The following is a 24,028-nucleotide window of genomic DNA, read 5'->3' on the forward strand; positions in this document are numbered from 1 at the left end:
ACCTTTGTCAGCAAGTGAATGTCTCTGCTTTTTAAGATGCTGTCCAGGTTTGTCATCACTTTCCTCCCAAGAAGCATGTGTCTTTTAATTTCGTGGCTGCTGTCACCATCTGCAGTCATCATGGAGCCCAGGAAAGTAAAATCTGTCACTACTTCCATATCTTCCCCTTCTATTTCCCAAGAGGTGATGGGACCAGTGGCCATGATCTTAGTTTTTTTTTAATGTTCAGCTTCAGACCATTCATTGTGCTCTCCTCTTTCACCCTCATTATGAGGATCTTTAATTCCTCCTCACTTTCTGCCATCAGAGTGGTATCATCTGCATATCTGAGGTTACTGATATTTCTTCCAGCAGTCTTAATTCCAGCTTGGGATTCATCCAGTCCAGCCTTTTCCATGATGTATTCTGCATATAAGTTAAATAAGCAGGGAGACATTATACAGCCTTGTCATAAGCCTTTCCCAATTTTGAACCAATCTGTTGTTCGATACCCAGTTCTAACTGTTGCTTCCTGTCCCACATATAAATTTCTCAGGAGATAGATAAGGTGATCAGGCACTCCCATTTCTTTAAGAACTTGCCATAGTTTGCTGTGGTCCACACAGTCAAAGGCTGTTGCGTAGTCAATGAAGCAGTAATAGATGTTTTTCTGGAACTCTCTGACTTTCTCCATAATCCAGCGCATGTTAGCGATTTGGTCCCTAGTTCCTCTGTCCCTTCAAAATCCATTTTGTACTTCTGGGAGTTCTCGGTGCACATACTGCTGAAGCCTACCTTGGAGGATTTTGAGCATAACCTTGCTAGCGTGTGAAATGAGTGCAAATGTATGGTAGTTGGAGCGTTCTTTGGCACTGCCCTTCTTTGGGATTGGGATGTAGCCTGATCTTTTCCAGTCCTCTGGCCACTGCTGAATTTTCCAAACTTGTAGGCATATTGAGTGTAGCACCTTAACAGCATCATCTTTTAAGATTCTAAATAATTCAACTGGATTGCCATCACCTCCACTGGCCTTGTTGTTAGCCATGCTTTCTAAGGCCCACTTGACTTCACTCTCCAGGATGTCTGGCTCAAGGTCAGCAACCACACTATCTGGGTTGTCCGGGACATCCAGATCTTTCTGATATAATTACCACCTTTTTTCTTGATGTCTTCTGCTTCTGTGAGGTCCCTCCCATTTTTGTCCTTTATCATGTCCATCTTTGCACAAAATGTTCCTTTAACATCTCCAATTTTCTTGAACCGATCTCTGGTTTTTCCCTTTCTGTTCTTTTCCTCTATTTCTTTGCAATGTTAATTAATGAAGGGCCTCTTGTCTCTCTTTGCTATTCTTTGGAAATCTGCATTCTATTTTCTGTAACTTTCGCTACCTTGCATTTTGTTTCCCTTCCCTTCTCTGCTATTTATAAGGCCTTGTTGGACAGCCACTTTGCTTTCTTGCATTTCCTTTTCTTTGGGATGTTTTTTTGTTGCTGCCTCCTGTACAGTGTTATGGCTCTCCATCCATAGTTCTTCAGTCACTCTGCCCACCAATTCTAGTTCCTTAAATCTGTTCTTCACTTCCACTGGGTATTCATAAGGGATTTGGTTTAGATTATACCTATATAAAGCAGATGAATGCATGGTAGTAACTATTTGTACAAGCAAGTACAAATATATATATATATTCTAATAGGTCCTGGTTAAAAAGAAGCCACATTCTCACCCAGAGCACTTGTGGAGGAGTGAGATTGACTTCTGCCCCAGTGCTTGGCTTCTGCGGGCCTTTCTATTCTGCCATAGAGGTATGTCAGATTACAGCTGTCTTGGCTAGGGATGATAGGAGCTGTAGCTTGCTTGTTGTGGAAGGCTAGACTGTAAAATTACCATGTAAACTATGAAGCCACAAGAAAAGTGCACTCATATTGGAGAAGCATTAAGTCTGTCTTCATTCTGTGAGGCAATGTGAGGACTTTGGGATGCTATAAGGACAAATGAAATGGCAGGTAAAGAGATCTATCTGTAAGCCACAATTACAGGTGTGTATGTGTCTCATAGCCAAAGACTATTCTACTGGAGAACATCCCGATGATTTGTGCTCCATGTATAGCCTGGAGAAATCAATCAATCAATCAATCAATCAATCAATCAATCAGTCAGTCAGTCAGTCAGTCAGTCAGTCAGTCAGTCAGTCAGTCCGTCCGTCCGTCCGTCCGTCCGTCTTTCTTTTCCAAGCACTGTTTCCACAGCTATATAATGAAATTGTTAGAGAGTTGGGTTGGGGCTTAGTAGAGTTAGGTTTTAATTTCCACTAAGCCACAGAACCTGGGGCCAGTCTCCCTCTTAGCCTCAGGGTTTTTTATGAATATACAATAGGGAGGAAAAAGCTATGTATGCTGCCTTCAGGGAAAGTATAAATTTGGAGTAAGGGCAGAGTATAAATCAAGCAAGCAAACATCACCTACTGTAAGTATATTCAGACTTCAAGGTTCTGGGACTGATTTTCCTATTTAGAAGAACAGAGAGATTTTGGAATCACAGCCAGATGGACAATGGAAGACAAAGCTATGTATCAACCTTATAAGTGATAAAGGCTGTTACATGAAAGATGGAGACAGCTAGCTTTCTGCTGCTTCAAAAGGAAGAAGACACACAGATGGATTCAAATGACAAGAAAAGAGATTCTAACTAAATTATCAGGAGGAACTTCCTGACAGTAAATACTGTTTGACCATGGAATAGATTTCAGTGGACCCTCGACTTACAGACGGCTCGACTTAACAGACATTACTTTTGTAGGTGGTGGACTTTTCTTCACTGAGATTTTGAAACAGAGGTTGGGTGACCATCTGTTTGGTATGCTTTAGTTGAGATTTCCTGCACAGGCAGAGGACTGGACAAGATGACTCTTGCACTTCCTTTCAATTCACTACTCCAGTACTGAGAAGGGCAGTACTATACAAAAAGACAGCACGTTTACCAAAAGCACAGTAAAGGTACTTAGACTCAACTACTAAACAGAAAAAGAAATAAAATAATACTTTAACAACACAGGCTTTAACCACATTCAAACGCCTCGTATATTCTATACAAGTTTGTTTCTTGAACACATTTAAGGATTTGTGCACTTACTCCCTGGCAAGTTTACATCTGTATGATTCTATGACCTCCATATTTACCTTTGAATTAGTTAAGATCTAAGATTATAAGAAACTAATGCATGTGTATGTGTGCTTCTTTAAGTGGAACTATTTCATTAATTTCCTTGAACAACTGGGAATCAGAAGACTTTCTGGTCTATTGAAAATCATCCAGCCATTTACCAAAAGATCTCAATCTACCTTCTACCCACCACTGAGTTAATATGTACCTGTATATACTGGTTTCTCCTGGAATTTTCCACTACAGTATCAAAACAATTCAAGCCCTAGATGCTTTATCAATTATTCTGATTAGGGTTGCCCTTTAATACACCACCTCAAATATACCTGGGCTAGTTTACACATATTGGTCCAGAATTAGACAAAGCACTTATAATACAAAGTAGAAACCCAGGAAATCTCATCAGACTGTAATCAGAACAACCCATGAGTGATTGCTGCTTGCTCTGTGTCCTGGTGCTCACTGTGGATGGCCAATTTCAAAGCCCCTGTTCTCCAGAGGGTTCCTTATCTTTAAACTGGACTCCTTCTTCAGAGGAGAATTGTCTTGTACAAATTAGGGCACATGGCTACCACAACTCTGACACATGCTGTTCAAGAGGCTTAAACTGATATTTAAGACTTTGTGGAAATGCACTTAGTTATGGGATGAAATTTGGAGAAATGTTTTCCTGAAACTTGGCAAAATATTGCTAGGATCTTTTCATACACCCCTGTCCCTCCAAGTCGCTGCTGTCTATACGGCGGCATGTAACATCCTGGGAAATACCAGATAATTAGGTTGAGATACAATGCAGGATGACTTCAGGTAGTAACCACATTAAGAGCTTACTATGTGGCCCACACTGGATTAATTTGCCTGATTTTGTAGGTCTGGGATAAGGGTTTGTGTCTCATTTCTTTAGTAGATGTAAGATAATTTGTCTGAAAATGGAATTAAAATGTAATGTCCATAAACATCAATGAAACACACAAAACATATTGAAATTGAAGAATCCTGATGATAATATTAAATTCAGATTTGAAAGTTTTGCCACATTTAAAAAAATGTCTTTAGAGGAAAGCAGAGCATTGGAGACACCACTGTGCTCATTTTCTACTTGCAGAGGGTGTGGGGTGTGTGTGTGTGTGTTTTAACATAGGACAAACATATGTAGTGGCTCCGGTCCTTCTTGGAGGGCTGTCCTTAGAGAGTGCAGCTTGTGGAGAATGTATCAGCCCTGTGATCCCTCAGTTGTGGGGTTCTGCAGGATTCGATCATCTCCCCAATGCTGTTTAACATCTACAGTATATGAGGCCGTTGGGGGGGGGTCATCCAGGGATGTGGAGTTTTGTGTCACCAATACTCTGATGACACCCAGCTTTACACTTCCTTTTTTCCATCTGCAGTGGATGCCGTTCCATCCCTTGGGTACTCCCTGGAGGCCATTCTGCAATGGATGCAGTCGCATGGACTAAGGTTGAACCCGGACAAGATGAAGGTCCTGTGGGTGCCCCCCCCCGATGTCAGTGGTTTGGGGAACTCCCTCTCCTTTGGTGGAGTGACTCTTAGCACAAAGAAATCAGTTCGCAGTGTGGGGGTCCATCTTGACCCGGTGCTTACCATGGAGACCCAGGTAGCATCTGTGGTTCGGTCTGCCCACTTACATCTTTGGCAGATTGCCCTATCTATACATGGGGGTCCATGCACTCGTAGTCTCAAGAATAGACTACAGTAACGATTTCTACATGAGGCTTCCTTTGAGACTGATGCGGAGGCTTCAGACAGTCCAGAACACGGCGGCCAGGCTATTAACAGGGGTGAAAATATTTTACCATATTTCCCCCATTCTGGCCACCTTACACTGGCTACCTATTTGCTTCCGCATTGATTTCAAGGTGTTAACCATTGCATATAAAGGCCTTAATGATTTAGGGCCTCTATACCTGGCAGAGCACCTTCTTCCACCCAGTTCTACCGGTATCATCGCTCTAGTCAGGCTGGGTGGATGAGGGGCCTAATGCCAAGAGAGGCCTGGTGGGAAAAAAACAGAAATCGGGCCTTCTCAGCAATGGCTCCTTGGCTTTGGAACAACTTACCTGCTGAGATCCACCTGGCCCCCTCGCTGAGGGCCTTCAAGACTAACTTGAAGACATGACTATACAGGCAGGGCTTCCCTATAGCCATTACCTAGCCTATCTCCCCTTTTCTTCTTTTTATTTTCTCTCCCTCTTCTTCTTCCTCTTTTTTTTTTCCTTTCCCATCTTGGATTAATCTGGATTTTATCTTAGTTTATTTTTTATATTATATGTAAACCGCCCAGAGTACACCCGTTCTAGATGGGCGGTACATAAATCTAATAAATAAAATAAATAGTGTGTGAGACATCTGGAAGGCTGAGGTGCAATGATGCTGGGCTCTAGATTTCCTTCTCATAAATGTGATTAAAGCCTTCATGGAGCTAGTGGTTTCTATGTGGTTCCAGTCTATCTTGAAGAACAGTTGTGAAGGCACAGCCTGCATATCAATGAAGCATTCCCACAGGGTTCACTGTGCTGAATTATTCTCAGAAAGTCAGCTTATGATAGCAAAAACAAAGCAAACAATAAATCAGTTTATTGTTATTCTGCAGTATTGTCAGGGGAAGGTTGACTCCCTGTCTCCCCCTAAAACCAGGAAGGATCAAAGCTACTAGAGTTGCTAGAAGGGAAGAGAAGAAGAGTCACTAATTATTAACTCCAGGTCCCTTGATTTTGCTGAGCCTGCTCTATATAACACAAGGTCTGTATCTTCTCTCTTGTTTGAAAACACTCAAAAATACCACAATTGTCCTGTGATAGGCTTCCAACTGTCCAAGTACAGTATATCTCATTGGTAGAAAAGTGATATCACAGTTTGGTGCTGCATAGCACCATACTGCGATCTCACCTTATACAGTATAAGCAGCACACTTTATAGTGACTTTGCATTCATGCACAATGAAATTATGTGGAAGTACGACAGAGACCACAGATGCTCTGAAGATATTTAACTCACATAGAAACTGGTGAAATAGAAGAAAGCCAACTCTGGAAACTCACTCTGACAACATTTAACAAAGCTTCCTGCCAAAAGCAAAAGTAAGAACATGGATAAGAAAATGGAAAGAGCTGGATCATATATGACATAAGACATAAGACATAAGACATAAGAAATTTATTTGTCATTGCGCTCACAAGTGGGTGCAACGAAATGAGGTGCTCTTCCCCAAGGTAAAACTGGACAACACTACAAAAAAAAGTTAAAATATACACAACTTTCACCATCCAAATATAGATACCCCGTTTTCTCTCAGCAATTAAAATCCACCAAAAACCTATGGCCCCACATTTAAACTCAATACTGCACTTGGGTAAAAACTGTTCTTGAATCTGCTTGTCCTTGCTTTCAATACCCTGAATCTCCTTCCTGATGGTAATAGTTTAAAGAGCTGATATCCCGGATGAGAGGAGTCTTTCAGTATGTTAGATATCTTCCTCTTACATCTGTTCTTATACAATTCTTCCAAAGAGGGGAGTGAACAGCCAATGATGTTTTGGGCCGTCTTAATCACCCTTTGAATTGCCTTTTTCTCTGCCACTGTGCAGCTCGTGAACCATACACAGAGACAGTAGGATAATATGCTCTCAATCGAACTCCGATAGAAGGTGATTAACAAACTCTCAGTCAATTGTTGCTTTCTAAGAATCCTTAGAAAATACAACCGTTGTTGTGCCTTCCTGATTAACGCAGCGGTGTTTGCACTCCAAGTCAGGTCATTTGTTATGATAGTCCCAAGAAACTTACATTCAACCACCTGTTCCACACAAACTCCATCTATATACAGTGGCTGAATGTCTGCTCTTTTTTTCCTATAGTCCACTATGAATTCCTTGGTTTTTTGGATGTTAAATAAAAGATTGTTTTTTTTGCACCCTCCTATACTTGAGATTCTCCTTCATGAAAAAGCTAGCTTGTGCTGCTATTTTTAGTCTAGAAACTAGCATAGAAAGACAATAACTTTAGGCCAGGGTTTGGTCCTCAATATATTTTGGACCACAGGTCTGTGAATCCCTGGCTGTTGGCCTTACTAACTGGGTCTAATGAGAACTGTAGTCAAACACAACCTTGGATCCCCAGACGTTCTTGGACTAAAACTTTCAGAAGCCTTCACCACTAGTTGTGCTGGCCAGGATTTCTGGGAGTTGTCGTCCAAGAACATCTGAGGACCCAAGGTTGGGAACCACAGAGGGAGCCAGAGCTTCCTCTCAATTATCAATTTGCTATTTCTTCTCCCAATAATGTATATATACTGTAATGGAGAACAAAAAAGTAACATGATCCATTGCAACAACAACTAGTAACAGCAGTCCAAAACAGAGTCCCCTACCCTATACACTCATCCATAAGGTCCATTCCAGCTCTGCAGATCAAAGATGGTAGTGGTTTTATTATTATTATTATTATTATTATTATTATTATTATTATTATTATTATTATTATTATTATTATTATTATTATTATTATTATTATTATTATTATTATTATTATTATTATTATTATTATCATCATCATCATCATCATCATCATCATCATCATCATCATCATCATCATCACCACCACCACCACCACCACCACCACCACCACCAGCACAAGCTGTCGCCTGCAATCCCCAGAGGAGGCACTAAGCAAGAAAATTTGAGTATCCACCTCGTAGAACCTGCCCTGCAAAACCCAGATGAGGTTTTCCATGATTACTCTCATGGAGTAATCCATGATTACTCTTTAGCGCTTTCTAAATGTCCCCCCCTCCAGTCAGGCTCAAAATGACCTGAACTTTATAGGCTGAAATGTGGGTGCAATTACATAGGAAATGGTGTTTTGCTTGCCCACATTTTGTGAGTTTGAGCTAAGATACTTGCACATGAGTCTGAAAGAGAAACAGCTCTAAGCAGCCTGTTGGTCTTGCATTCATCCAGATGGTACTTCTGATCCCTACAGCACAGCTATGCAGGATAGTTCCACTGGTGTTTGTGCCTCCAACAGACCGCACATCTGACAGGAACCCATAGTGGGTTTATGATGTTTACTCTTTATGATGTGTTCTGGTAGATGCATGCCTTTCTCATGTCTGGTTTTGCAAAGGCATCTGACATTTTAAGATATTCTTAGATGTTCTTCCCTTACACCCAGGAAGGCAACAGCAACTGTCCATGAAAAGAGGCATCATTGCCACATTTCCCAGAACACTTCAGATCAAATGAAGGGAACTGATATTGGAAAGTTATCCTTGATTCTCTGCTGTGTTCGATCTGTGAAAATCAAGATGTTTTGGTTGCGCAAGGGAGAACTGAAGGGGAATTTAGGGAGGGAGGAGGAAACAGAGCAAGGAAAAAGAAAATCACACTTTGTTTTTTTGAATCAATGGTTTAAATGTTTGCTTTCTATATCAGTTCAGTTGCACCTTTGAAACTGCTGTTTCATAAATACAACCAGGATGGCACAAGCTATAATTTGGAGATAGCAACCGCAGGACATATCTAGATCTGTTTGCACTACTTTAATTAAATACTGCATTATGGCTTGTGACAACTTCATCGCTAGAGCACAAATGAATGTAGAATTAAAGTGTTACTTAGGCGTTCAGTATCATCATCTTTTGGGGTCTTTTTTTTTTGTTTTGCTTTGTCTGCTCATGTCTTTTTGCTTTGCTTTGTTCCTCACCCTCCATTTCTCAGCTTAACAAAGAAAAGGGCCATAAAATCAAGATGTTTGTTCATTTACAGATGGAGCAGGCATGTAAAAAAAAGGAAAAGGAAAGAACAAGAAGAAAAGAAAAGATGGGCCACCATAATATGATTCTATGGCACTTTTTTTCTGTGGATTCTCCAATAGCAGGAACAATTCCTTTGATGAGAAATGCTTGTATATTAATTGCATGTGTGACTCTTATCTTTCCAACCCGGCTCCTTATGAAGGATAGTATTCACAGCTGTGGGATTCTGCCTCTTTTGTGTGGCATTTAATTAGCCTGCTTTTAATTTTATTATTTTAAACTGTTGATTCGTTACCACTTTGACACCAGAGCAATCTCTGGAAGTTCACACGGATGAAGTGAAAGCAGTTTCCCTCAGCCTCTGGTGCCCCTTTCCACCACCACCCCCACCACCCCCTATGTGCTTTGGTTCTGTCAGCAAGCTTGAAAGGAGTTATGGAGCTAACACAAACTTATTTTATCCTCAGAAATGTAAGGCCCGATCCCATCAATCTATCCATTTCTTCCCTAATGAAAAGCCAAAGCTGTGTGTGACATTTCATGGCACCAACCAATTTAAATGTTACCGACATCAATCGGGTTTTTAAATGTTACTCGCATCTTGCATGGATTGGGAAATGGTTTTATAATTATCTCCTGCTCTCTAAATGAACTGAGAGATTTCTACTGTTGTTGTTCTGCATGTGTGCGTGTTTTAAATTCTTTATCACAGCCAAATTAAACAGCACGGCATATTTATATTCTGAAGCTCCAGGAGATAAAAAATAAAAATAAAAATTTTAAAGCATAACTAGTTTTTTTAAAAAAAGAGTATCTGATTGCCTTCACATCCAGCTCTAGTATATTAACAAAAGTTCTAAAGGATTTTACGAGCAGGGTTTTTCTATATGCTGCTACATAGCTTTGGCAGAAGTGTAATTAAATATACAAAAATGTTCCTCTTGCCCAAATCACAAGGAAGGAAGGAAGGAAGGAAGGAAGGAAGGAAGGAAGGAAGGAAGGAAGGAAGGAAGGAAGGAAGGAAGGAAGGAAGGAACTGCCAAGGTATTGTGAGATTGTTTTTGTTGAACAGGGTACTGAAGCAGCCTTCTTCAATTTACATATTTGAACTCTGCAACATTTGTCTCCTAGAATCTTCCTATGAAATAATCAGCATCCTTTAATAATCAGTAGTGTTCAGAATAAAAGCTTTCTATTGCTAATTTTGAACAGGGTACTGCTTTGAAGCATCAACTTCCCTCCTCCCCATAACTAACCTGGGCACATTAGCAAAGTGGTTAGAACTAAATCTTTGTCTAATAAAGAATGAGTTTGTTTTCACTAAGAGCTGCTTGTTATAAACCTGCCTTTGGAAAATGGAAGGAATGTCACATTTAAAGACACAAATTTCCTTGGTAATATATTCGAATGGAAACGCACCGAATCCACCACGACACAGGCATAACTAATAAATTTGCAATATTTCAGCCTCAACAGCCTACAACGGTTCGTTTTAAAGATTTATGTGGTAAAAAATTACTCAGCGATGAATGGAGTTTATTCTGTGCCGGATTGGAAGGTATAAGGAATTAAACTACTGTCTTTAGCAGTGTATTTATTATTACCTCTGTCAAAGAACGAAGCCTTTAACAGCATCTGTGATAAATTTCAGCACAAAATAAACTGGGTGGGGGAACCGCACACATGCAAACACGTGCACACGCACACACACACACATTACATACCACATATATTATATATAAACATCATACGCATGAAAAAAATCCTGCACACATTTGTTTAGCTCTATTTGCATGCTATATAACTTAGGTTTTGATACTAAAATAAAGTGACATTTTGGAAATTTATTGAGTGAAATAAGGGTCATTTATTAAAAGGGTCATTATAAAGGATCTTGATATTCTAGAATTAAAAATGACCCTTCAAATTAAAGGATGCTTCTGAAAACAATGAGAAGCTGAAAAAATGAGTAGCTCAAGGCTTGGAAAATTTTCCTACATATAGATGTTAATGTACTGTGGAGAGAAGAGTAGTAATACAAACATGCCTCAGTGATACCTGTCAAAAAAAACTTGTCATCCAGGTGAAAACAACTATAGAATGGAAGGTCTATATTTCTTCTCATACCAAAGGAAGAACACTTGAGTGGATGTCACAAGGGTGACTTAGCCAAATCCTGACTCTGTATTCTGACTCAGACTTTCAATTTGGGAAGATGAAAACAGAATAAGCCAGGAAAACAGAAAAATCCAAATTGTAACTCTCTTCTACCAATTAACACAGAGAACAGTTCATCCGATGTTTTCCTGCTCAAGTCTCATTGAAATGAAGTGCTCTTGCACAACTCCCTATTCTTTTTAGAGAGGTCTTGCATCATAGAAATTTCCCATTGATCAAGTCTGTCTAGATTCCCTTCTGTCACTCTTTATAGCAACTAAAACCTGCTACCTGGCTGCCTTATGGTAGGGACACCTCTGGTCCAGGGTTCATACTGGGAGATCATTGAATATAGATTGTATTTAACAGCTTTAAAGTCCTCTAGCACAGCCACAGTCAGAATCCTGAGGTTGGATTTCTCCTCCACCCTGCATCGCCTGCTTATGGGGGAAGTGGGGATTCCAATCCACATTAGTGCTTGAGTTACAGAACTAGGTGGTGGTAGTTCTTCCACATTAATTAGAATGTGTATCAGTGAGCGTGCGCGTGTGTGTAATTCAACCTGCTTTGGCCACTTTCTGCATGCTCATGCACTGTATATTCCAGTGTAGCTAAAAGGGAGAGATTAACTCTGCACTGAAGAGCAAGGGGGGGCAGAATGTATAGTCACAAGATTACTTTCTACGTTTTAAATCAAATTGACCTGTTCACAACTAAGGAAATTATGATGACAAAAAGATGGGATATCCCCTTTTTTTCTCTACATATTCTTATGAGTGATGTGGAAAATGAAGGCTATTATCAAGACTAAAACCATGTACGTGTGTGTCCGTCTACACACGTGTATGTGTGTGCATAAGCATCCTTGTTCTTCTGGATCAAATACTGCAGAGAACAATAGAATGTATCTCCAGTATTTATGGTTAAACAACAAAGCCCATTCTTACTGATGGTGGGATTAGCCCAAGAATTTCAAAAGAGAACAGAGGAAGGACATACTTTAGAAGATTTCAAGAGAATAGCTATGCTGATTTGTTATAACAAAACCCACAAAGAGTAAAGAGTCTTGTAGCCTCTTGTGATAAACAAGCTTTATTTGTCATGTTTTATGTGACCAGAGTTCACTCCATGCTTGATCTGATATAAACTTTTCTGAGCCGCAGCCCACTTCATTTTCTTATAGTCTGGCATTAGAGAACAAAACAGAAGAGAATTTAGGGTGGGAAGGGGAAGAATGTGGAAAAAAGACCACCTGGGGTTTTATATCGTTTTAAGCATATTCATTTCAGAATGGTGAAGCTATTGAGCAGCAATGGATGATTATAGGGTTGGAATCACACAATTCTACCTCAGGTCTTCACCCCACCCTGCTCTGCCCCATGTAACCTTTCTGTCCTTATACAGAACATTGTATAGAAAATTACATGGTAGGAATGAATTGTCCAGGGGTTTGTTTCTGGATGGCTGATTCTTGTCTGAGGGTAGAAATGGGGGGGGGGGGAGTGTGTTAGGAAGAGCTTTTTGATCTGGGGGGGGGGATAGGAGTTGGGGAAATAGCCTTAAGCCTGAATTTGACCGGTGTATGACCGTTGCCTTCTAGCTGACCTCGGATTCTATTCCCAGGCCTTTTCCGATTCTATAGTCTCCTGTCCCCACAGGGGTTATTAATGGAGGCAAAAACACCCCCCACAACATCCTTAGTCATTGCAATGCAGCTTGTTAAGAGTGAGAAGATGTGTGGGTGGTGGTGGTGGGGGAAGAATGATATGTGGGTTTAAGTGCCACTTGCAAAAACAGTCTCAATTGAAACCAAGGACCACTGCTTCATTTGAATTGTCTTCTGCCTCCTCAGATTGAAAATCTTGCTACCCTGCTTACGCACACTTCCACAAAAAGACCACTAGATGTCACCCGCCTCCTCCTTTCACTCCAGGATCTGCAGAAATAATAACACTGGAATGATTGGCGCTGGTTGTCTTTAAAGGATTGCTTGTCTTTTCAAACAGAGAGAGTCTTGTGTACTGCTATATAAAATTAATCAAATATAATAATCATAATAAATATGGCCTCAGGTAGAAAAGTGTGGGAAACGGATTTTATGCATTGGGTGACCAGTGGCACAATGTCTCTGATTCTGGAAACATGGAGCATCTGAAGAAGCAGAATGTAATCCGAAGAACACCCATGGTAAAATAAAAGATGCCACAAGTCTTTCTTTGTCACCGTATGGAAACACAGAGTTGAGGAAGGAACTGTCAAACAACAGAACTATGGAAGAAGTATGAGAGTGGCCTTGGCCAGATGGGTGGTATAAAAATGAAATAAATAAGTTTTGTAATAGACCCCACAACTTGTTGAAAGAACTACAAAAGATGGTGCAAATACTGGTGTTCTCATTGTGGAAGAATGTCTGGCACAGAAACTTTGGAATGCATGGGAACCTTTAGGGATCAAACATGCAGTTTTGTGCAGCCTTGCTGGATACAGGCTTCTGGCTCCCACCTAACCATCTTTTGCACAGCTGATATTACCAAATCTGATGTAAGATAATTGTCTAAATAGTGATTGTGTTTGCTGGACTGCTAATGTAGAGATTTTATGATTTAAAACATAAGGGTTATTGGGAGCCACAAAGTAACAATCAATGTATGCTTCACACCCAAGTGTGCTTTGTATCTAATTACCAATACAACATAGCTACTAGTGGATTCTTAGAGTTGTAACTCCAAAGAGTTACTCTTCCATGCTCTGGTCATGGGGAGGGAAAAGTAATAAAAGTCAAGCCTTTTGGAAAACAGTAGTTCCCATGTGTCAGTGTCTACTTGGTCTAGGTGTAGGCATCCTTCAGTCTCGAGAGACTATGGTAACGTGCTCTGTATGGAGGTCTTGGAACAGTGTCTTGTGTGGCTGAGAAGGCCAATTCGAGAGTGACAATCTCTTCCACATTGAAGACAAATACAATCTGTCCCCTGTCCAGCTCCCTGGTTTTTCTTGTTTTGGGACTGCCTCTTTGCCTCAGCCTGCTGTACAACTGTCTCTTCAAATTGGGAGACGCCTGCCTCCAGGCTGAACGCTCAGACGTCAAGGTTTCCCATCTGTTGAGGTCCATTCCTAAGGCCTTCAGATCCCGCTTGCAGATGTCCTTGTAACGCAGCTGTGGTCTCCCTCGGGGGTGGCTTCCCTGCACTAATTCTTTTGGAATCCGACCATCCGCCATTCTCACGACGTGCCCAAGCCAACGTAGACGTCGCTGTTTCAATAATGTATACATGCTGAAAATTCCAGCTTGTTCTAGGACTACTCTATTTGGAACTTTGTCCTGCCAGGTGATACGAAAAATCCATCGGAGACAATGCATATGGAAGGTGTTCAACTTCCTCTCCTGCCATGCACAAAAGGTCTAGGACTCGCTGCAGTATAGGAGTGTGCTCAGGACACAGGCTTTATAGACCTGGATTTTGGTGTATGTCGTCAACTTCTTATTAAGCCATATTCTCTTTGTGAGTTTAGAGAACATGGTAGCTGCTTTCCCAATGCGTTTATCCAGCTCGACATCTGGGGAGAGAGTGTCAGAGATTGTTGAGCCAAGGTACACAAATTCATGAACAACCTCCAATTCTTGCATGGAGATAGTAATAGAGGGAGGTGAGTCCACGCCCTGGCACATGACTTGTGTTTTCTTCAGGCTGACAGTTAGTCCAAAGTCTTGGCAGGCCTTGCTAAAATGATTTATGAGTTGTTGGAGGTCTTCAGCAGAGTGGGCAACAATGGTTGCATCATCGGCAAAGAGAAAATCCCGCATGCATTTCAGTTGGACTTTGGTCTTTGCTCTCAATCTAGTGAGATTAAAGAGCTTTCCGTCTGATCTAGTCCGGAGATAGACACCTTCTGTTGCAGTTCCAAAGGCATGCTTCAGCATGACAGCAAAGAAGATCCCAAACAAGGTTAGCGCAAGGACACAGTCTTGTTTTAGTCCGCTTCGGATGTCAAAGGGATCTGATGTTGAGCCATCAAAAACTACAGTGCCCTTCATTTCCTCATGAAAGGACCTGATGATATTAAGGAGTTGAGGTGGACATCCAATCTTGGGAAGTATTTTAAAAAGTCCGTCCCTGCTAACAAAGTCAAAGGCCTTTGTGAGATCTATGAAGGCCACAAAGAATGGCTGTTGTTGTTCCCTGCATTTCTCCTGCAACTGTCTGAGGGAAAATACCATGTTGGTGGTGGATCTATTAGCTTGAAATCAGCACTGTGATTCTGGATAGACTCTGTCTTCAAGCACCTGGAGTCTCTTCAGCACAACACAGGCCAGCAGCTTCCCTACAACGCTGAGAAGAGCGATACCACGGTAGTTATTGCAGTCGCCCCTGTCACCTTTGTTCTTATACAATGTGACGATGTTTGCGTCCTTCATGTCCTGTGGTACTCCACCTTCTCTCCAGCAAAGACAAAAGAGTTCATACAGCTCAGTGGTGATGATATCTTTACAGCACTTCAAAACTTCAACGGGGATGTTGTCCTTTCCAGGTGCCTTGCCAGAGGCAAGGGAATCCAAGGCCGCTTTTATTTCTGCTAAAGTTGGTTCACCGTCCAGCTCTTCCAAGACAGGCAGGCACTCAATGTTATTTAATGCCTCTTCCGTTACTACATTCTCTCTAGAATATAGCTCAGAGTAGTGCTGCACCCAGTGTTCCATCTGCTGTGCTCGGTCCTGGATGATCACGCCTGTAGTAGACTTCAAGGGAGCAGATTTCTTCTGTATTGGACCTAAAGCCTGCTTGATACCGTCATACATTCCCTTGATGTTACCTGTGTCCGCTGCTATCTGTATTTGAGAGCAGAGCTGAAGTCAATAATCATTGGAACATCTCCTGGCAGTCTGTTGAACTTGGCTACGAGCAGCTCGAAGAGCCTGCAAGTTGTACTCACTAGGACAGGCTTTGTATGCTGCTAGAGCTCTCCTCTTGTCCTCGATGGCTGGAATCAACTCCTCCGAATGGGCTTCGAACCAGTCGGCCGTCTTTTTGGTCTTCTTGCCAAATGTGGACAAGGCAGTGTTATAAACAGTGTTCTTGAAGTGTTCCCATCGTTCAGGTGCATTTGCATCAGCCGGGCCTAGAAGGGTTTCCTGAAGCGCTTGGGCAAATTCCTCCACTTTTCTTTGATTGCGAATCTTGTTGATGTCTATATGTGGTCTTCCTTCCTTCCTTGGTCTACGTGCCACAATACCAATGAAAAGAAATAAATGACATGTTTATCACACCAACTGTATCTGAAGCACAGAGAATGGAAGATGACTCACAAGAGTAAACCAAGCAATGCTCAGTAGGATAACACAAGTTGCAGCCACCAGGATCACTAGCCAATGTGAGCTGGGGAGAATGATTATTTGTTGACTACTAATATCTGATTCTTTAACTCTGAATGCAAGCAAAGCACATAAAGGAAAGCTAATCCATATATCACATGGTAGTAAACACAGTTATGTAGTGAAACACACATTTGGCAGAGAACTACAGTCAATACTGGGTTTCAAAGGAACATACCTTCCAAAGATACGGCTGCTTCATCCACACAATATGTTTTGGTGTATACTTTTCTAAGAAAACTCCAAACACATTAGGAATTTTATCATGTTTGAAACCTATCAACCACTATCCCTTTCCTTCCTTTTTTTTTTTGCTCAAAATTTCCCTGTGCTTAAGAGTGTTTTGGGGGCATGACTATGTCCATATGCTTACAGCATGGGTGAGAATGTGTGTCCTTCCAAAAGATGTTGGATTGCAATTCCCTTTGAGATCAAAGGATTTACAGCGCAATATAAATGGAATTAAAAACCTTCCTTAGTTCTGATTTAGGTAGTCTCTTAGTCAAGAAGCTCACCACATGGTTTGGGCACATTATTGTCTCACCAACCCACCAACAGTACAGTATTGGATTAGGTTGGTGATGGATAAATAGTTTTTCCAATTGGGACCTTCCCCATGCATAATCTTTGTTACAAGGCTCTAACATTTCTATGAGTGCAAAACACTTTTGGTTTCAGAAAAAGCTCTATATAAACAAACACTAACAATAACATATCCAACAGTTGATCTGTAGGAGTCTAAAACTGCAGAATGCAACCTTCCTGGGACAGAGACCATATCATTATTTTACACAGCACCTGGCACGTCACTGCTGCTAATCAAATGTTAAGAAAAAGAGAAAGGGACAGTTCCTAAAAAGAAAAATCAGGGACCATCTGGCAACGCTAGGGTAAAGCCCAGCTGCCAAAAGTGGCAAGGTTTGTGACAAGCCCTGAGTGCTCTTTAAAAGCACCTGAGGATGCAACTTGGCTCATGTTGTAGAGCGGAACCACTGACTGCTTTGTTAATGGTGCCAGAGAGGAGCTCCAGAACAGCATTAGCAGGGGCGCCAGAGGTATGTTGATAGTTCAACATCTCCTGCTTTAGCATGTTCAGTAAGATTGCCTGTTTTTTTTTTCCCTGTTTAAAAAATGCTGGTGCCATGGCAGTAAAATAGAACAAATACTATCTATCCCCCTCCCCACCAATAAGAGGGGACTGGAGTTTACATAATACATGACATCCTCACGATGACAGTCAAACACCTACAGGTTACACCTATTGTGGGACTGGTAATTGTAGCCTGGGATTTTAGAGGTGGCGGCAGGCGTTAATGACAGTAATTGCTAGATCATAGCAGGGATTTATAAGAGACAACCTAGTTATGTATGAAGAAAAAAGCCACCTTCCACCCTACCCATGTGAGAGAGATAATGCAGCAGATGTCCAAGATTTAATATACTTTTCGTTGCTGGGGGGTGAAGGAAGACATGGGTGGGTATGCCTACCTACTTTGGGCAGATCTAAGCAGGATTTTAAAAAATAAAATAAAATAAAAGGCTTCACTACTGCTTTGCACTAGAATGTTCATATTTTCTGAGTGTAAAATTTGGTGTTGGCCACAGAACTCAGAATCCTAGAAATGCCTGTGTTTATTTTAATCACAATATCAAGTTCTAGCTCTTACAGCTTCAGAGGTATGCTTGAAACTGTGTTGGTCTGTTTTACTGGTTTGAGGAAGAGGAGTGCTGTGATTGAAGAAATGAATATTGCTTTATCTGTACAGTAGTGCTAAGGTCCTAAGTAGATACTTGAAAACAACTCCTACTGAATCCAGTGCAGAATCTAAGAAATATTTGCAATGTGAATGAGTATCCTAGCCAAAAAGTGGGTTTTACAATAGCAATATGAACCAAAGGAAGCAAAAAACCACTTTAAGCCTCATGTTGGAGACACTCTTATACAACAAGCTTGCTCAACAAGTGTTAAAGTCCCGAGTTCTCTGCTGAAGTATCTTAGTCCTATAAGAGCCAGCCTTCTCAAATGGAAATGTTTTCTTTCCCCCAACAGCACTTCTTCCTCAGAAAATATCTCATTATGCACAGCAATCAGGATTTTAAAAAGCCTCCATTGGCGCCAACAGAGGCTATTCAAAAGCTTAGCTTTTCCTCTGAATAGGCTGAAAGAAGGTATGGTGGGGGAGCTAGATGGTGCCACCTTAAAAGAGTATCTAGTAGTTCATGGATGAGAGTTTCCCAACCTTACATACTTCTTTTTGAAAAATGCACCCTTGAAGGGACCCAAGTTAATAATACCAAGCAAAATGTGAAGAGAAATCGAATGCATTTCTAACTAGCATAGACCTATGCTATTTTCTTATGATAAGGTGGATCTTAGGACAAACCAATTTTAAGGTAGCAACAGGGCACAGAAGTAGGAGACAGCCTTGCATCTTAACGGTGTTGGTCCCAAACTGTTTTACAAGGACAGTTTCAGCTCTAGTTCATAACTGCTAAGTCTGGCTAATGTTACTACCATAGCTTTCCATGATGTCCTGTATACCCATCCTTTCTTTCCCTTTTCCCTCAAACTTTACTTAGGCTTGCAGAATTCAGTCTTAGCCAAGGATTACAACAGGCTAAGCTTACAGCCTCATGAACACAGAAAACATTTTATGTACCCTAATTAAGTATAATGAGGGAAAAGGTCTTGATTTATTCCATTCTAACACTAGGTCCTCCAGCTAGCACGGACAATGCCTGGTTGGGGAATTTGGAATCTGTAGTTGAAAAAAGTAACTCTTCTGAAGTCTAGATGCCATGAAGGCTTACGCCCCAGCACCTTTGCAAAATAAAGAATGCTTTGCTTCAACATTAGAACTGTTACAGGTTTTAGAAAGAGATCCTTAAGTTTCACTTTGTTGAAGGCTATATTCTTTAGTGCTGTCATTGTTGTGGATGCTTTAGGGCTGCCTTAGATCCTCCCTTCACTTTTCTCTTAACATGACTGTGAAGAATAATTCACATTTCTTTTTCCCTATTTGAAATAATCATGAGTGGATTTATAGTTACTGAAGCAGTCTCCCCACCCAGTTACTGAGTGGCCAGAAGAGCAGGAAGGTGGAGAATCATGGTTTCTGCATGGATCAATGAAAAAGATGCCAAGGACCTTTTCTTAATATCTTTATCAAAAGACACAGTTAAGACATGAATCAACAGTTTGTCAGCCAATATCAAGGAACAATTGTTAGAAAGAATTTGCATGTCCCCCTCCTTCTTTGCAGTGCAAATGGACAAAAGCACAGATACAACAAACAAAGTGACCTTTCTGTGCTATGCTAGATACCAGCACAAGAGAAATGTTTTGGAAGACATTCTGCTCATCTCCTCATTGGTACACACTACAGTTGAAGAAGTATTTAACAGTTTAAACAAGCTTATAACGTCTCATGACAAGGATTGGTTGAAATGCGTTGGAATTAGCACAGATGGGTCAAAAGCAATGTCTGGAAAGCCTACTGCACTTGTAGCACTATTGGTGACTTAGTGCCATTGCTGCATACGTAAGGAAGCTCTAGCCTAGTTGCTAAGAAGATGCCAGAAAGACTAAAGAAGACCTTCAACAATTCAGTCAAAATTAGAGATGGGATATTCAGATTCATAAACTAATATGAATATTCTGGACCCTGGTGGCCAGGATCCTCAGGCCCGTCTTCCTGAACCGACATGTCTACTTATGCGTTGTGGTGCAGCACATGGGGCCAGTGTCCTGCTTGTCACACCAGTTTCCAAGGAAGCTAGTGCTTTCTGCAGCAGGTTTTAAGTTCTTCAGTTACAGTGTGAGGTTTTCTGGTTTTTGCTATTAGCTGAGAAACTTCAAATGAGGCCCTCACTGTATTTTTAATGTTATAAACAGGTGCAGTTTTTTAAAAACCATTTTCTTCCTTTCCTGAAGCTCATGCTCCTTACTTTTGAAAAAAACTGATGCCCTTTGTAGCATGTTTTTTATGTTTAGTATTGAGATGTCTTCGCAATTTTGACGGTTCCATGGCCTCATTGGACAATATCTCATAATACAAAACACCCTTTGGTAGTTGCTTGTCTTCAGACCTGTACATGTGAAGCCAATTGACAGACAATCCTTGCTATAATGGCAACACTTTTAAAGATGACTTGAAGAAGCTTCATTTTGCTTTGAACAGAATGCACCTGCATCAACATCATCTGTTCTTTTACATTTCAAATTCAGCCAGCAATCCATTCTGAGGCTCAGCCAAAAAGTTACGAAATTCACTGAAAAAGTAACTTTACCCTACAATAACGAAATGGTTTTATTAGCAGAAATTGAAGAAGAAACACAATCACAAAGTCCGTCCAAACACTCAGTCACACTGACACTGATTCCGACTCTCTCTTCCCACATCTTCTGACTATCTGTGCAATAGCAAAACATGTGACATGCTGTCTTTCAGTAACTCAGCATAATTCACTTACATGTTCTCACTGTGTGCAGAAATATCAAACAGTTATTTGCTATTAAACAGTTATTTTCATAACCATTTTTTTACTTCTGTTTGTTTTTAATGGAGGTGGTAGGGCAGAAAAGCCAGGTTTTACACAAACAAGCAAGGGAAATTAAGATTTTGTTCCACATTTCCTTTTCTTTCTTTCTTTCTTTCTTTCTTTCTTTCTTTCTTTCTTTCTTTCTTTCTTTCTTTCTTTCTTTCTTTCTTTCTTCCTCCCTCCCACCCTCCCCTCCCCTCCCCTTCCTTCTATTTAAACTGGAAAAGATCATAACATTTCTTCAATCCTTCATGGACCCCCTGTGAGGACATTGCAACCCCCAGGGGTCTGCAGGCCACAGGTTAAGAACCTAGGATCTATACCATGAATCAACACAATCCAGATCCACACCATTCTTTTATGTTCTCCCATTTAAATCTCATATTTCTTTGAGGATTTGAATTCCACTGCAATATTTATGAACTGTTGCCAGCTTCAGTGAACAGAAAAACTTGAGCCTGAACACCATGATAGCTTTAAATGTATTTGAATGTGTGGTTTTTTTTTTTTTTTTTTTTGCATTTAATAAATCTGCAAATCCAAAGAATTCTTTGAATGAGTGTATTACTAGAATCTTCCATTAGGCTAAGGGGTGGGGGAGGAAACAGAAGGAACGCCACTGGGAATCTTACATATCTTTGTATGTAACTAACAGCTCAGCCCTTAAGCTTTCTGTCACGCTCATGCTGAAAGGCAAACCTAGATTTGTAATGTGTGAAACAGCCCACTGGGTGTCACTGGTGAAAAGGTATCTTATTCTGCACATATAACTAGTTTTTCCAACAGAATAGGAATTTTAGCAGGATTTGAGGTTGTTCACTGATGTTTGCATCTGACAATACTGTATATAATTTTGAATTTCAGTGCCAGCTGGAAGCCTTTTTTACATTCCTGATTGGCATTATATCTCATTCTGAAAAGAAAAATCGATCTTAGATTTAAAATCATTTCAAAGTGAATGTAGAAGTTTATGTGTCGAGTTTTCCCTGCCTCAGTAGCAAGACTGGACAGATCTTTCCAGCTTGCTTTTGAATCTCAGCCAATTAAAAGCCACCTTCCCTTCCAAAAATCACGTCTCCCCACGGCTGATGCATGAAATGTCAGACAGGACCTTAGCAGCAGACGGCATGCATTCCAAACAACACCAGATGGATTTTTATATTAGCTACTATTTCATGTTCAAGGCACAGTGACTGCACTGCTTTAAAAAGAAAAGAAAAGAAAAGAAAAGAAAAAAGCCAGCCAGCCTCTGCGCCACTGCCACGCTTGCTTCGGTGAGATTAATTCTGCAAAATTAATTGGGACAAGATTGAAAAGGAAATTAAAATGCAGCTGAGTGAACCGGTTTTTCAAACACCTTTCTCTTTCCCACCCCCACCCCTCCAGCTTTGTGACAGTCCCTATTCCCACTCTGTCAACCTTTTTTTAGCCTCAGTTTTTTGGATGGTCATAGGTGAGTTCTGTTGCCACACAAAGTAATTTATGAAAGGAAGCCACCCAAGACCAATCAGTTACACGTGAGAAAGCTGTGGTGCAATTGCAGTTCAGAGCTACTGAAGATAGTTAAAATGAGGTCATGTTCTCACACGGAAGTAGAAAGAAAAGAAGGAAGGCAGGAAGATGGTGCCTGGTGGGTCACAAGAGGCTCTACTATATCTGCATATTAACAAATGATTTCTGTTGGAGAATTAAACTATGTAGATAAACTGTGGTTTGTCACTTAGGTGGAAAACATTAAAAATGAGTATTTTAGAATTCTGACAGAGTGCATTCTGGAAATCATTAAAAGCAAAGCAAAGTGTTCTGCTTATATACAGAGGTGCCCCGCTTCACGACGGCCCCGTTAGACGATGAAACCGCTTTACGATTAGTTTTTTGTGATCGCTATAGTGATCTCAAAATGATGAGTCAATGTTTTTTTTTCGCTTTACAATGATCAAAAACAGCTGATCGTCGGGTTTTCAAAATGGCTGCCCGCTGTTTTCCGGACCTATTTCCGGAAGATAGCGATTGAAAATGGCTTCCCTTATGGAAGGATCTTCACTTTATGATGAGGTATTTCGCCCACTGGAACGCATTAACCAGTTTTTAATGCATTCCAATGGGTTTTTTTACTTTTGTTTGACGACGATATCGCTTAACAGCGATTTTAACGGAACGGATTATTGTTGTCAAGTGGGTCACTGCTGTACTGCCCTGTAGCACTTAAAGCACTTTGTGGGCAGTTTAAAAGATAATTATGCAGGGTACACATTGCCCCCCCCACTGGACAGATAGCTGAGTGGCCTCTCAGTCTGATATGGTTTGGTTTGTGTCACAGCCCACAGCACCCTCTGCCAATCCCTGGCTCTTCTTTTATGGTTCATTGTAATGCTAGTGGACTGTTTAAAGTGTTGTACTGTACAATATGAGGCAAAAGGCAGTTTTCCAAAGTTCTCCATAATGTAAAAACACGTACAAACATACCATGGAAGCACAAAAGTCTGCTGTTAGTTCATCAGAATTGTTTCTACAGTGGACCCTTGACTTACAGACGGCTTGACTTACAGACTTTTTGAGTTACAGACTTCTCTGGCCGCAAAATTTAGGTTTGACTTGCAGCCTGAGAATTGACATACAGACCAGAAAAAAAACAAAAATGGAACAAAAACGGTTTGTTACGGGATTAATCGATTTTCAATGCACTGTAGATCAATGGAGACTTGACCTACAGACTTTTTGACTTGAGAACCGCCTTCCAATACAGATTAAGTTCTCAAGTCAAGACCCCACTGTATTTCATATAGTTTTATCTTCCCCCCCCCTAGTGGAGAAGTGAAGTAAACTAGTATATCAATGTAGTGATGAGGTGATATAGCACTAGCTTGGTACTTTGTTTTTTTAAAATTAAAATAAATACTTTGGGGAGATCAGGGAGAAAGACTGCAGGGGTGGGTGTTCCCACTCTCCCAAACATCATGCCCAACTTAGTATGTCACCAAAATATAACCCACAGTTCTGTGCACATCCCGTCCTTTTGGAGAAGAAAGTGGCTGGAAAAAGCAGCAGTC

General features: G+C 40.8%; 1 protein-coding gene across 5 annotated transcripts in view; it reads right to left on the reverse strand.

Moving 5' to 3' along the window:
• SKAP1 (src kinase associated phosphoprotein 1) overlaps positions 1–24,028 on the reverse strand; it is a 402,906-nt gene that overhangs the window by 32,262 nt on the left and 346,616 nt on the right. Inside the window, exon 12 of one of the 5 annotated variants that reach the window (XM_073004337.2) lies at positions 8,543–22,264. The exons of the other annotated variants lie outside the window; for them this stretch is intronic. Within the exon in view, the coding sequence (XP_072860438.2) occupies positions 22,259–22,264 (6 nt within the window). The 3' untranslated portion in view covers positions 8,543–22,258. Of the gene's footprint in view, positions 1–8,542; positions 22,265–24,028 lie in introns of those variants that run through there. 5 annotated transcript variants of the gene reach the window in all.

The sequence above is a fragment of the Pogona vitticeps genome, chromosome 6 (genome assembly GCF_051106095.1).
Source record: "Pogona vitticeps strain Pit_001003342236 chromosome 6, PviZW2.1, whole genome shotgun sequence".
Lineage (NCBI taxonomy): Eukaryota > Metazoa > Chordata > Lepidosauria > Squamata > Agamidae > Pogona > Pogona vitticeps.